The 13,249-nt window shown below is 65.8% G+C and overlaps 1 protein-coding gene across 1 annotated transcript; it reads right to left on the bottom strand.

Annotated features, from left to right (window-relative positions):
* Positions 1-2,688: 2,688 nt before the first annotated feature.
* On the bottom strand, positions 2,689-4,400 carry NPBWR2 (neuropeptides B and W receptor 2; the record flags this gene model as incomplete). The annotated part of the gene is given in 5 exon segments (XM_082362331.1): positions 2,689-2,874; positions 2,878-2,983; positions 2,985-3,609; positions 3,612-3,950; positions 4,385-4,400. Coding segments are annotated over 5 exon segments (1,149 nt in total). The 3' UTR covers positions 2,689-2,811.
* Between the last annotated feature and the right edge of the window lie 8,849 nt (positions 4,401-13,249).

Raw genomic sequence — 13,249 nt, 5'->3', positions numbered from 1 at the left:
TGGCCGTTTGGGAACGCCTTGTGCAAGACAGTCAGTGGCAGTTAGCATGGGGGGCGCTCAGGAGGCAGCGAGGTCCTGGCGGAGGAGGCGGCTCAGGGTGGGCTCCTGCCGACCAGGCCGACCCCACAGCGGGCGTCTGCGCTCGTCCCCGTCCAGGCAGGGCTGAGGGCCCGGCCGGCAGCCCGCGGGACCTCGGAAGCGGGACCACGCCTGGCTCGTCCTCCCCACCTGCACCCAGACCTCACCTCGGTTCCCACCTCCGACCCTGCCCCCTGCCTCCAGCCCCGCCCCCGCCTCCACGCCCCACCGCCCCGACCCGGCCTCCAGCCTGCATCCCCACCTCCGCCCCCTGCCCCTCTCCTCGCCCCAATCCCCGCCCCCGCCCAACCCCCACCAGCTGGGCTCGGTCAAGTCTCCCGGCTTCCCTGAGGCTTGGTTTCCCCGCCTGCGCAGAAGGGACGCCGAACCTTCCTCACGGGGTAGTGGGGGAAGGCCGGGTGGGCGAGGGGTCAGCGGATCGGCTGGACCGGGGAAGCTGCGGGCTCACCTGGCGCTCTGGACTTTGCCCACCAGGGGCGCTGTGGCCCGCGGGAGACTGCGCCCAGGGGCCGCGCCGGGCCACGGCGAGGGGATTTGGGGAGCGGAAGGAGAGGGCCAGTTCTCTCTGGGAAAGGAGCCCAGAGCACGGGGACACTCCCTCCGCGCTCCCCAGTCCGTCTCCGGAGTCACGGTGGAGGGGGCGGCATTTTCCCCGGGCGGGATCCCGGTGAGGGCTCTCCTCTCCCCACAACCTTGGCTGGCCCACGGCTCCCCCCCGCCTTGGTGTCTCGCGGGCCCTGCGTGAAGACCCTCCCTCCCATCGGATGTGGACCGCCTGGCTGGGCCTGCTTCTCCTCGGTCCCCACCACGGAGTTCCCAGTGCCAGACGGTGGCTCCCGTTGCTGGGCTGGCTGTGGGGCGGGGGCCACCCCAGGGAACAGAGTGTGGGGCCTGCTGAGGAGGCTTGGTTGGCACCTCCTGTGCTAGGGAGATGTTCTGCTGGGCACGGGGTGGGAGACCCTTGCTCGGCTCGGCGTTCCCGTGGGCTTCCGGCTGACACAGCTCCGCCCGCCCCTGCTGCTCTGCCTTCACGCCCCGCATTCGCGCCTCGCCTCGGCCCAGCTGGGGTCTTAGCTGGGGTGTGGGAGCGCAGCTTCCCCTCTCAAGGAGCTCGCAGGGCGCAGGATGAGCGCTGACGAGGTAATCACGGCTGCTGCTTGGAGAGGTGTGACTGCAACGCAGTGAGAGAGCAGATCGGGAACAGCTAGTTCTTCGTGGGAGAGGCTGGGTGCTAGTGGCGCTTTGAGAAGTGGCCACAGCCCCTGAGTGTGGGTGGGACTTGGGGACTCCCTTCTAAGGAATAGAAAGTAGCCGAATGGCTTTGCAGATAGGCCTTAAAGGTGTGGAGGTTTCCGCCTGGCTCTCTCTCGGACGCTGCCCTGGGGGCTTGCTGCCACCCCTGGAGGATGCCCAAGCAGCCTGTGGACGGCCCTCAGGGCCAGGAACCGAGGCCTCCTGCCAGCGGCCACGAGAGGGAGCGGCCTCCAGCCCCAGTGCGACCTTCGGGTGACTGGGGCCGCGGCTGAAGTCCTGCCTGAAATGTCGTGAGAGACCCTGAGCTGGAGCCAGCTGAGAGCTGCTGGAAGGTTCCTGACCCACAAGAGTTGTGAACTAGTAAATGTTGTTCTGAGCTGCTAATTTGGGGGGAATTTTTTATACAGTAATGGCTTACTAATACCATGTGGTCAGAAAGATAACAGGACGCAGGTAGCCTCTGAGTTGTTTCAGGCTGAGAGAGGGAAGGGGAGAGGGGTGTGGGCCCGAGCTCTTCCACGTGACTGGGTGGGGGGGAGGCGGCCATGCAGCCTGGGGGCCACCTCACCGCGTGGCGAAAGGTGTGTCCTGCTTGCCAGCTGGACAGACTGGCCAGAGCTGTGTCACAGCACTAAAACCGACCTGGGGCCCCATAAGCTTCGAAGGGTTATTGGGTGCCAGGCAGGTGACTTACGGAACGGCAAGGCTGGAGCTCCAGGCCTGGAAGCAGCTGGGAGCCACGGGGCCAAGAGTGCGGAGCCTGGCCGAGGCCTACCAAAGCGGTCTTCAGGGACTTGTCCTCTGACCCCCCACCAGTGGCAGAAATGGTCTCTGAGCAGCCAGCCCCTAAGTGTTCCCATCCCACCCCCAGGCTCAGTGTGGAGCCCCTGCTGGCTGAGTCTCGGCCGCAGGCCACACCTCAGGGAGGAAGGGGTCCAGGTGCTAGCCTGTCTAAGTGACAGGTGCCCCCTCTAGACGGTGGGGGTCCAGAGGTCCTGGAAGAAGGACATGGGGGGGACCACAGGCATTGGCGTGAAGGGCACAAGGGGCATGGGGTGCTCAAGGGAGCCTGAGCCCTGCTGAGGGAGCCAGGAGGGGACACGGGCACAGGCCTCCTGGTGAAATGTCACCTGAGTTTCGGGCTGTGAGAGTGTGCTTCATGGCCTCCTTTGATGTGCACCTTCGGCTTTTACAGCAACACCTGGCTTTGCTGCCCCAGGTGCCCCCCAGGATGTCTCTTGTGCCAGGACCTGAATCCCTGCAGCTGGCCACCCAAGGGCTGTCTAGGAGGCAGAGACAGGGGTGGGTCCATGGCCACCTCTGCGGGCTCGGTGGCCAGCCTTCGTGGGTCTTTCTCTTTCTGTCTGGAGGAAATAGTGATGGGACGTGAACAGGTGGGGTGCTGCTCTGCAGGAACAGAGCTTTTCTACGGTTGCGCGGGCCGCGAAGGAGGGGCGCTCATGCCCCCGGGCACCGGAACGTGGGGCGGAGGCTCTTCCACAAGCTCTGGTCCAGGAAGGCCTAGAGGAAGGGGTTGAGGCAGGAGCTGGTGTAGCTGAGGCTGGTGACGACATAGGAGATGATGGTGACCAGTGGCGTCTGGGGCAGGTCTGTGGTCAGGGCCACGACAGGCCAGGTGGAAGGGCGTCCAGCAGAGCAGGCCCACGGCCAGCACAGCCAGGACCTGGAGACTCACCTTCCGCTTGGCCTTGCCCAGAGCCTTGGCTCCGGAGTGGAGCCGCAGGGCCTGCGGCCTCCGCGGCAGGTCCGCGTAGAGAACACGGAGGGTGCACATGGGCACCGCGAAGCCCAGCACCAGCGTGTAGATGCGGCTCGCCTGGAACCAGGCCCACTCAGGCCGTGGGAAGCTCAGCCCGCAGCTTGTGACCTGCAGCTCATGGCTGTAGACTCCGGCGAAGGTGAAGAAGGGCAGCACTGTGACAGTGACAGCCAGCCAGATGCACAGGCTGGCGATCTTAGCCCCGCGGACAGTGTGCCGGGGCATGCGGCGGGACCGCGCCGTGGCCAGCACCACCAGGTAGCGGTCCATGCTCGCGGCGGCCAGGAGGCAGACGCTGGAGAAGACGTTGCAGTGGTCGATGGCCAGCACCAGCTTGCAGAGCAGCTCCCCAAAGGGCCAGCGCTGCAGCACGTGCTCGGCGATGTTGGTGGGCCGCACCAGTGTGAAGAGTCCGTCGGCGGTGGCCAGGTTCAGGATGACCGCGTGGGTCACCGTCTTCACCTTGGGCGCTCGGGGATCACACAGACGACGGCCGCGTTGCCCGTTAGCCCCACGGCGCAGATGACAGAGTACACCACTGACAGGAGCTCGTGGAGAGCCGGCAGCGGCTCAGGGAACGCGACGCTGTGTCTGGTGCCGTTGTCCCAAGAGAGGCCGGCGCCCGTTGTGCCTGGCAAGGGGGAGCCTCGGCTGTCCAGGCCCTCTGGCCCCGTGGCCTCCACCGTGAGGCAGGACCGATAATGGTTTGTGCCCTGGGCAGGTGGGAGGTGCTTCTGAGCTGGGAATCTGGGCAGGGGCCTCCTTGGGCTGGATTCTGAGAAAGAAACAACCAGAAACTCTGGGATCTGGCTGTCAGCTTAGAATGGTAGCTGCCTCAAGTTCTCTGGCAGAAGCCGTGGCCACTTTGCCGGGGTCAAGGATTCATGGCGTCTCTGTCCATCCACCCCTTTCCAGTGGCAAGAGAGAGCCTGGCAGAGCGCGTGGGCACCTCCTCCTGGGCAGCACTTTCGGCTGGTTGGGTTCCTCCCCCAAGGCCCCCTCCTCTTGCAGAGAGCAGCTGCCAACCACCCTTCTGGGAAGGGAGGGCTTGGATCTGCCCCCCCACCCCGACCCCAGCCCCTGTCCCGGCCACACCCCAAAGCACAAGCTACATAAGTCAAGACAGTCCCTTCGAAAATGCACCTCCCATCATATTCCTGGCCCCCTTCGAATCGGGAGTCCTGGAGCGGTGCCCTCCCAGTCAAGCTGCAGACCCTCTGTGTGTGGCCACCTGCACTTTTCCTCACTGACCTGTCTGGAGACACATGGCCAGAAGTTGGTGGCCTGGGTGACATGTGGTGGTGGCCAGCTCAGGCGGCCTCAGGGGTGGAGGGGGGAGGTGTGGCCCCCACCGATGGGCCCCCTGCCAGCGTCCCAGTCCGTCCTTAACCACCTGGGGGGCTTTTAGGACCTGCTCGCTGGCAGCCTCGGAGGGAGCTGGCTTCCCGAAGAGTCTCCAGCCTCGTGGCAGCGCTGCTACGTGCCAGGAGGCGGGGGGGAGGGGGTCCCCCGGCTGTCGCGGAGCCCTGGGCTGCGAGCGCTGCAGGCTCTGGGAGACCGAGGGCTGCGAGCCTTGGCCAGGGGCTCCAGCTGTCCAGCAGGGCCGAGCCTTCGTCCAGTGGGCTGCCCCCAGGTGGGACCCCTAGTCCCCCGGTCCCCCAAGAACCCTGTGCTTCCAAGCGGCCTCTACACACAGGCTTTTGTTTCTGGTGTGAGGTGGGGACGGGGGCACTGGGGCTAGAACTTTCCTCGGGATACTCACGGTCCCACGTGGGCTACACGAGCTTCACAGCTTTGGACGAGGAGATTCTCTTTGAGAAGCAGAGAGAAGGTGACCAGCTGGGCCTGGGAGGGAGGGAGCTGCCCTCTGGTCTGGGTGGGGCAAGTTCTGGACTGGTCATTGGTGCCCCAGCCTGAGACCCACCGAGGCCAGGGGATGGGTGAGCGTGAGGAGAGGCCCCTGCATCTGGGGCTGACTTTCGTGATTTTGGGGGGGGTTCGTGCGTGGGGAGGGGTGCTGGGTCAGGTCACAGCTCCTGGACACCAGAGACAGGACGGAGAGAGGCTCAGGCCTGGTGTATGGGCCGCCCGTTCCCCTTGACCGTGTGGCCTATGTGTGAGCCGGCGTGCGGGCTGGCCTGGGGGGTGAATGGCTGACCACTGCCCTGGTGCTGGGCCTGTAGGGAGTGGCCCAGGCCTCCTGTCGCTCAGCGGCTGTCCTGGGGGTGGGGCAGGGCTCACCTCTCTGGGCCTGGTTGTGGGTGTCCCGCGGGATGGGTGCTGGGGGTCCCTATTTCCTGAGTGTGTTGGGGGGGCCCGGGGCTCAGCACATGGCCGACTGGTGCCCCCCGAGCGTGGGCCTGTGACGGGGGCTCTTCACCCTCCTGCCCCCCCTGCTCTTGCCCCAGCTCAGCAGGATGCCAAATGCCACCCCAGACTTGCCCGGGGCCGGGCTGCTCTAGGCAGGTCTCCCCTCAAGCCCCGGGAGGAGCAGGCAGTGCCAGAGCTACAAGAACCTTCCCGGCGGTTTCCCAGCATGGCCCTGGCTTCCTCTGAGGCAAACCGTGAGTCTGGGGTCCCTGCTCGCCCCACCAGTGTCTGCCAGGGTCTGGGGCTCCGAGCCCCTCTCAGCCTGCTCTCTGCTCTCCTGAGTCTGTCCTGGGGGCTGCTGGCTCCCCACCCGGCCCGTCACGTCTGAGGGGGCTGGGGGCGGAAGCTGAGAGGATGGGGGCCCCGGGGCAGCAGGGGTTGGGGGGGCTGAGGAGGGGGCACCAGGCCTGCAGGTGTGGTGACCCCCCAGGTGCCCCTCACGCCGGCCAGCGGTGGGGGGCGCCTCAGCCTCTGCTCTCTGGCCCTCGGGGCAGCAGGGGGCTTTGTCTGCACGTGGATGGGGCATTGTGTGCGTGTCATCCTGGGGAGATGAGTTCCATTTTCAGAAATGAATCGGCTGTTTCCAACCAGCCTGTGAGGGCTTTCAGGCTGTGGAGAGAGAGGTGGGGGCCGCAGGGGAGGGGCGAGGCCTCTGCCTGGTCTCCGGGGGCTGGGGCCTGCGCAATGGGAGCCCGTGGGAGTCTGCGCGGTGTGAGTGTGAGTGTGTGTGCGCGCGTGTGCGCGTCTGTGCAGCCGCTTGCTGTTGGGCGGGGTGGGGGGGGGAAGCAGGTCCTGGCGGTGAGCCTCTCTCCCCACCCCTGCGCAGGGAGGAGGGAGAAGGGAGGGGGGTGCAGCCGCCCTGACCCAGCCCAGTGTGGCTGGTGGGCCTGGAGACCAGACACAGCGTCGAGTCACGGGCAAGCTCAGTCGAGCGGCTTTCACAGCTGTGTGTGATTCACCTGGTGTGGCAACCACCTTCCACCTGAACCTGATGGTCGTCTCACACACACACACACACGTGCACACATCACACAGATGCACGCGGCAGACGCACGCACTTACGCAGACACGCGTACACGCGCAGGCGCGGGCGGATGCGTGCGGCCCTGCGTGCCTCTGTGTGTGCTTTGGCCCCAGGCCCGTCCCCTCTCTTGCTCTCCTACTGAGGGCTCAGAAGATAGCCCTGAACGGTAAGTGCTGCCTCTGAGTAGGTGGCTGGGAGGCTTAGCTCACGGAGAAGGGACAGGTGATTCAGAGCGCATTCCAGGGAAGCAGAGAGAGAACTCGGCCAAACTGAGAGGGCCCGTTTCAAACCTAGCCATTCGGACCCCTGGCCCTGCCACCCGGCGCCCAGCTGCCTCTCTCTCCTTCAGCACTAGTGGCACTGAGCCGTCCCCAGGGGCAGGTCATGGCTTGGGGGTTCTTGACGGTTCCTGATCTCCTTGGGCTAGGCCAGGAGGGAGACCCTGGGCTCAGGGCCGGTGGGAGAGGCCTGGGGCAGCCAGACTGGGGTCCCACAGGGGCTCCTGGTCAGCCAGCTCCGAAATATCCCAGCCCTGGGCCCAGAGTCATTTGTCTGCTCTGCAAGTATTCGTCTAGGAAAAGAGCAGTGAACAAAGAGGGGGAAACTCCTGCTTTCCTAGGGCCGCCCCTCTATTGGGGGAGGCAGGAAACAACATCGGGAAGTGCCAAGTGCATCGCAAGGTTTAGCTGGAGGGCAGGGGCTCTAGGAGGAAGAAAGCAGAGAGACACCTGTCCATCAACAGGGTGGTCCTGTAGAGAAGATGATGCTCGTGCTGAAACCAAGGAGACGGGAGAGGCCTGGCAGGCGTGTGTGGGGCACGGCCACGGGAGAGGGAGGAGCTTGGTCCGCCCTTCTAGGGACACGGGCTCTGGTCTTCCTGAGAGTTTTGAGGAGGGGAGGATGGGTCGGCCAGGTCCTTAGGCCAAGAGGGTCCGAGGGGTGTGGGATGCGGGGAGCAGGGCGCCTTGGCAGGAGCCCTGGCCTGGGGGTTGGGAGGGGCGGGAAGGTTGGAGGTCAGGATGGAGTGCAGAGTCCAAACCCGTCCGAGGCCTTCGCGATGTGGGGTTTGGAGGGGCAGCCTGGGCTGGAGGCTGGGTGCCCTGAGGCCCCCTGGCCTGCCCTGCCCGCACGCCCCCTCCCCGTGCTGAGAAGCAGGAAGCACGGAGGAGGCGTGCAGCTCCCCTGGGCACCAGCCCTTCTCAGCCTGGGGGGGTTGTTAAGTCGGTTACCAGAGGGCTCCCTCTCCCCTCCCCAGCAAGAGGAGGGGCGGGGGCGGTAAGGCCCTGTCCCCTCCTTCCTGCCCAGACGCCAGCCACCACGATCAGGCCTACTGGGCCCGGCGGGGGGCTTCACGGGGGCCCCCTGCCCTGCGCGAGCTTGGGGCCTGTCTCCTGGGAGGGCTTACTGCCCACGGAGTGTCTGTGGACTGGTCCCCCGGTCACTCAGAGCGCAGGCAGGAGTGGGAGGGAGGGAGCAGGTGCCTCCGTGTCTCAGGCGGGAGGGGGTCACAGGTGCGACTGGGCCCTCGGACAAGCACGTGGGTGGCGGGAGTGTGTATGTGGGCGGCAGAGCGCTCAGACACGGACCCAGGAGGGAAGCATCCGTGAGCCTGGCTTCCGGGTCTGTCCATGAACTCTTTTTTTTCTTTAAAATTAATTAATTAATTTTTGGCTGTGTTGGGTGTTCGTTGCTGTGAACGGGCTTTCTCTAGTTGCGGCGAGCGGGGGCTACTCTTCATTGCGGTGCGCAGGCTTCTCGTTGCGGTGGCTTCTCTTGTCGCAGAGCACGGGCTCTGGAGCGCAGGCTCCGTAGTTGTGGCTCACGGGCTCTGGAGCGCAGGCTCCGTAGTTGTGGCTCGCGGGCTCTGGAGCGCAGGCTCAGTAGTTATGGCGCAGGGGCTTAGTTGCTCCGTGGCGTGTGGGATCTTCCCGGACCAGGGCTCGAACCCGTGTCCCCTGCATTGGCAGGCATTGGCAGGCGGATTCTTAACCACTGCGCCACCAGGGAAGTCCCTGTCTGTGAATTCTTACTGAAGGTTGGTGGGCAGGCAAGGCTGGTTCATGCTCGAGTCAACTCCTGCGGAATCCTGAGTCAGACAGGAGACCAGGCCTCCCCATGACCCTGGAGGGGGGCAGTGCTTGTCCCTCCACGTGGCCTCATGGCCACACAGCTCAGCTGCTTTCTGGGCCCAGTGGGTCTGGGATGCTCCAGAGGCCAGATTCGCTGACCTTGGACCAAGCTCTCTGTCCGTGGGACGGGGAGGACAGACCAAGCCGGCAGCTGGTAGGGCCAGGGTGATGGGTCCTGCTGGGCCAGGGGCCTCTGGTCTTGCTTGTTCCCTCCCCCTTCCCACCTGCCTGGCGCCAACCCCAAGCTCAGAGGGTGCAGCCTGGCCTGAGCCTGCGGCAGAAGCCGAGGACAGCGCGCGATGCCCCCCCCTCCCCGCCCGCCCCCCGCAGGTCCTGGTGCTCCGCCCTCCCTCCCCGACGTTCACATGAACCTCCCGGTTCGTTCCAGATTGCGCACGGTGGTGTCCTGCCTGCTGCCTTTAGGTCCATTTGGGTTGGAGTGGGCGCTGCCCAGCCCGGTCTCTGAGAGACTGGGCCTCTGCAGGGGAAGGCTGGGCTCAGGTGAGGGGCCGTCACTCGCTGGGGGATCTGTGATGGGGGAGGTGGCCAGGGCAGGCCGGGAGCCCCGTGGTCACATGCTTGATGCACACGTGTGGTGAACACGTGTGTGTTTCAGCGTGCTCCCCCTCAGGCTGACACGTGCACACGTGGCTTGTTAACGCACCTCTGGGCCCCCTCAGGTCTGCACGGGGCAGCACCCCGCCGCCCTGCTGTGTCTCGTCTGCGCGCCCGAGGCTCTCCCACAAGGCTCAGAACCCCGGGAGGGGCCTCTGCCAGGGCACTGTCCACCGCCAGGCCTTCTCCGTGGCCTCTGGGGTCCTGCTGTGGGCGACCCCTGGGGAGGCCTGGTGTCCGCAGGGCTCTGAGGGCCCTGCAGGACCCGACGCTGGGAGGGCTTCTGTGGCAGGAGTGCCGATCAGCACGTGGGGGTCTGCGAGGGGCCACGCCTAGGGCTGGGGAGACGGTACAGGGGGGCAGTGCCGGGGAGGGGGCAGGGTTCGGCCGGGCAGGGGGCCCAGGGAGGCGGCATCCTGGGCTCTGAGCAGGGCTGGGCGTTGGCTGCACAAGCGAGTACCTGAAGGAGGGGTGCCACCAGGACCAGAGGGAGGCACCCGCAGCTCGGGGACCCGGGTCTCCTAAAGGTGGGGCTGCCCTGGACGCCCCCCTAGCCCTTGGCCCTGTGCTCGCATGAGCTCTGCTGGGCCACATGACAGTGTTGCCTCTCTGTGTGCCCGGCCCGGGGTGGGGAGCCTCTTTCCAGGGCTCGTGGGAGGACCATTCTGTTGTCACCCTGGCAGCGGTCAGGAGAGGGGGCTGGACCCACCGGCCCAGCTGAGGACTGCGGCTCTACCCAGCCTAGAGCCGGCGGCTTGGGGTGGGGGAGGGGCTTCTGGCGGAGGGTCTGAGCTGGCTGGAACTGTGGGTGATGACTCAGGTCTAGAAGCCCTTTGTCCTGGCCCTTTTGGTCGTGTGTCCCGTGGGGCACACATCTGTCCTCTCCGCCCGACCCTCCACAGAGCCCTGGGCTGGGGTCTGGGACCACCCTGTCACCACCACGGTGCGCTCAGCCCTGGGCTCTAGGGAGGCTCCCTTCCTCCGTCCCCAGGGATGGCAGGTGGTGGGAGCTTCCAGCAGGAGAGGAAGGCGTGGCAGGAGCGGCGTTTCCACGTCTGGAGCGTGCGCAGCAGGGCCTCCCGCGGCTGCGCGTGTGCAGGTCGCGAGGGCGGCTCGACTCTCGGCTGGTGCCGGGGCCCACGTGAGGCCTGGGGCCTGGGCGGAGCTCAGATTTCCTTGCCTGGGACCTCAGCCCCCATCTGGCTCCAAATTGTGGGTCGCAGTGGGGAGGGAGGGACAGCCCCGCTGACCCGGTTGGCCTGGCCTGCTGGGTCCTAGAGCATCTGTGGGGAGAGTCCAGCTGCATAGGCCCTGGGCACCGGTGTTTTTGGCGCTGGGGGAGGACAGAGGTTTGAATCCAGACAGGGCAGCTCCCCTCACCTCGCCCACCACAATTTTAGCTTCCGTTGGCATCAGCCGGGAACTCGGGAGGGTGGGAAGGCAGCACGTGTGCGTGGGGACGTCGCCTGTGCAGACAGCTCCTTTGTGCCGTGGTGGTGGACTTGGCAGTGGTAGAGAGCAGGTCAGAGGCTGGGCTGGGCGAGGGTGTCTTGGGAGGGGCCAACGTGGTCTGGGAGGGCCCCTGAGGGGAGATCAGGGTCCGCAGGGGCTGTGGGCATGGAGTTCATGGCTCCACCTTGGAGCAGAGCAGAGCCCAGCCCAGCCTGGGCACGGAGGAGCTGGTTGACGCGTGGCAGTGTCAGCCGGGACCCGGCTGCGTGGTGGCCTCTTGCCCCGATCAGGGCCACCTTCTTGTGCCCAGAGGCCCTGCAGGTACTTCAGGGGCTTCTTCTCTATGTCCTTGCTGGACTGAGGCCCGGAGTGTGGCCGCTGTGTCCTCAGAACTGCGTCTGGAGCCCAGGACCTGGGTGTCTTTCCTTCCCGGGCCTCTTCTTGGTGCTCCAGGCACTGCCGGGTCCGGAGGAGGCTGTGGGCCCCCCACCCAGCCCTGCTGAGTCAGCAGCAGGGCCAGTTCCCACCCGCCCCTGCCCATGTGTGGGTGCTCCTGTCACCATGGCAACCCCGTCCCAACAGGTCTCGTTCAGGGACATTTCCCGGTGTCCACTTTGTGTCCTCTCGAGGGCCTCTCTGCCCGTGACCCTGTCACCGCCAATGTCCCCGTTTTGGGACGGCGGGTGGCCGGCCCCCCCGTTTACCTGTGACTGTCCACGTTTCAGGCCTGAACGTCCACATTCCAGGAAACCCCTTGGTCCTGGACAAACCACTTACCCGGGGGGCCTGTCGGGGGGGACGTGAGAGGATGCTGCCCCCAGGGGAGGCTGCCTGGTGTGGCCAGGCCTGGGCTCGGCCAGAAGACAGCCCCTGTCCCCCCGTCGCCACCCAGGCCCGAGGCCCCTCTGCTGATCCCCTTGGTCTGTCTCCTCTGGTTTAAATGCCTGCTGTGTGCCAGGCACTGGCGGAGCCCTGGCACATCCATGCCTTCTCCATCCCACGGTGACCCAGGAGGCAGGGCTGCTCTGGCCCCACTTCACAGGCGAGAGCAGGAGGCTCTGGTAGGGGGTCCCCTGGCAGGTGCCATCCTTGAGCAACAGGCAGGTGTAGCTCCCGAGGGAGCTGCCACCGTCAGCAGTGTCCGTGGGCGGACGCTAGAGCGGCTGGAAACTCCGAGGCCCGGCTTCCTTCCCAGGGTGGAGGAGTGTGGGCTTGAGCAGAGCTGGCACTTGTGCTGTGGAGACAGGAGTCACCTGAGGTCTGTCCACACCTCCAGGCGACGGTCGGGAGTGCAGGTCTAGAGCCAGCTCTGTCCTTGCTGTTGAGTACCCAGGGTGAGGTACTCAACACCTCTGAGCCTCCATTTCCTCACCTGTCCAATGGGGATCATACTTCTCCTGCCTCACAGTGTGGAGAGGTTAAGTTGAGATGATGCGGGCAAGGGCTCTGCCCCACTCAGTGCCTTTGATGCTGGAAGGAGCCCCGCCCCGGTCCCACCTGCCCGTGCTGCTCTGGGCCTGGTCCGGGGTTTCAGCCTTGGGCTCCGGCAGCTAGATGGGGGCTTGGAGTGAACTCTGGCCTCACGTCCGCTGTGAGTGGGACAGGAGGCCGCTGAGAGGTCGAGACCTGCAGGCAGAAAGAAATTCCTGGAGGAGGCGTGTGAGGGGGTCACCAGCGTGTGCAGGGAGCTGGGAAACCTGGTGGCCAGCCGCTCGCCCGAGGTGTGGAGCTCTGTCGTGAGGGAAGCACCTCGAAGCCCCTCTCTTCCAAGAGGCCCTCCCGGATCAGCTCTGCCTGACCACGCAGGGGTAGCCATTTTCCCCAGGGCTGGGTGGGTGGGTGGGGTCTCTCCATTTCCAGCGGAGCCGGGTTCTCATCGTGCAGCTCAACCCTGACCCCCAGTGGCCAATTCTGAGCACTGCTGCCGAGGATTTGGGACCGATGGCCTGGGGGGTGACCCAGGGGGATGTCCTGTGACCTAGCCCAGGAGCCTCACCGCCCTTCCCAAAGTCTAGCCTGGACACACCCAACGAAGGCCCCATGGTGGAACCCCAGGCTTGGTGGCAGGGCTTCATTCAACCCAGCTGTGCGCTCCTGTTGAGGGGCGTGACCCAGGGATTCAGGGAAGCCCCATCTGGAGTTGATCTTCGTCATGCTAGAGGCTTGTCTGGACGGGCCAGCCCTGAGAGGTGGCCTCTGAGCTGTGCTCCTAGGGTTCAGGGAGGGATGGAGGAGCATGGGGGGGAGCGGGAGAGGCTGGGGTGCGTGGCTGGAGTTGGGGAGGGGTGAGGCGGCAGGGCAGGCAGGGCTGCGCTGGGAGTAGACCTGGGGCCGAAGAGGGTTTTAGGCAGAGCAGTGACACGGTCACATTGCGTTTCAGTGGCTGCTGGACAGAAGGTGGACGGAAGGGTGGAGGCTGGCAGTAGGTGGCTGGTGGGAAATGGAGCTGCTAAGACGCCAGCCTGGTGGGGAGGAGAGCCCCGGCAGGCAGGGCCTGGGGACGGACTGGCTGAACGTGGGGGTGTG

This window comes from Balaenoptera borealis, assembly GCF_965194805.1.
Source record: "Balaenoptera borealis genome assembly, chromosome: 16".
NCBI classification, from domain to species: domain Eukaryota; kingdom Metazoa; phylum Chordata; class Mammalia; order Artiodactyla; family Balaenopteridae; genus Balaenoptera; species Balaenoptera borealis.
This window is presented reverse-complemented; position numbering and strand designations above follow the sequence as displayed.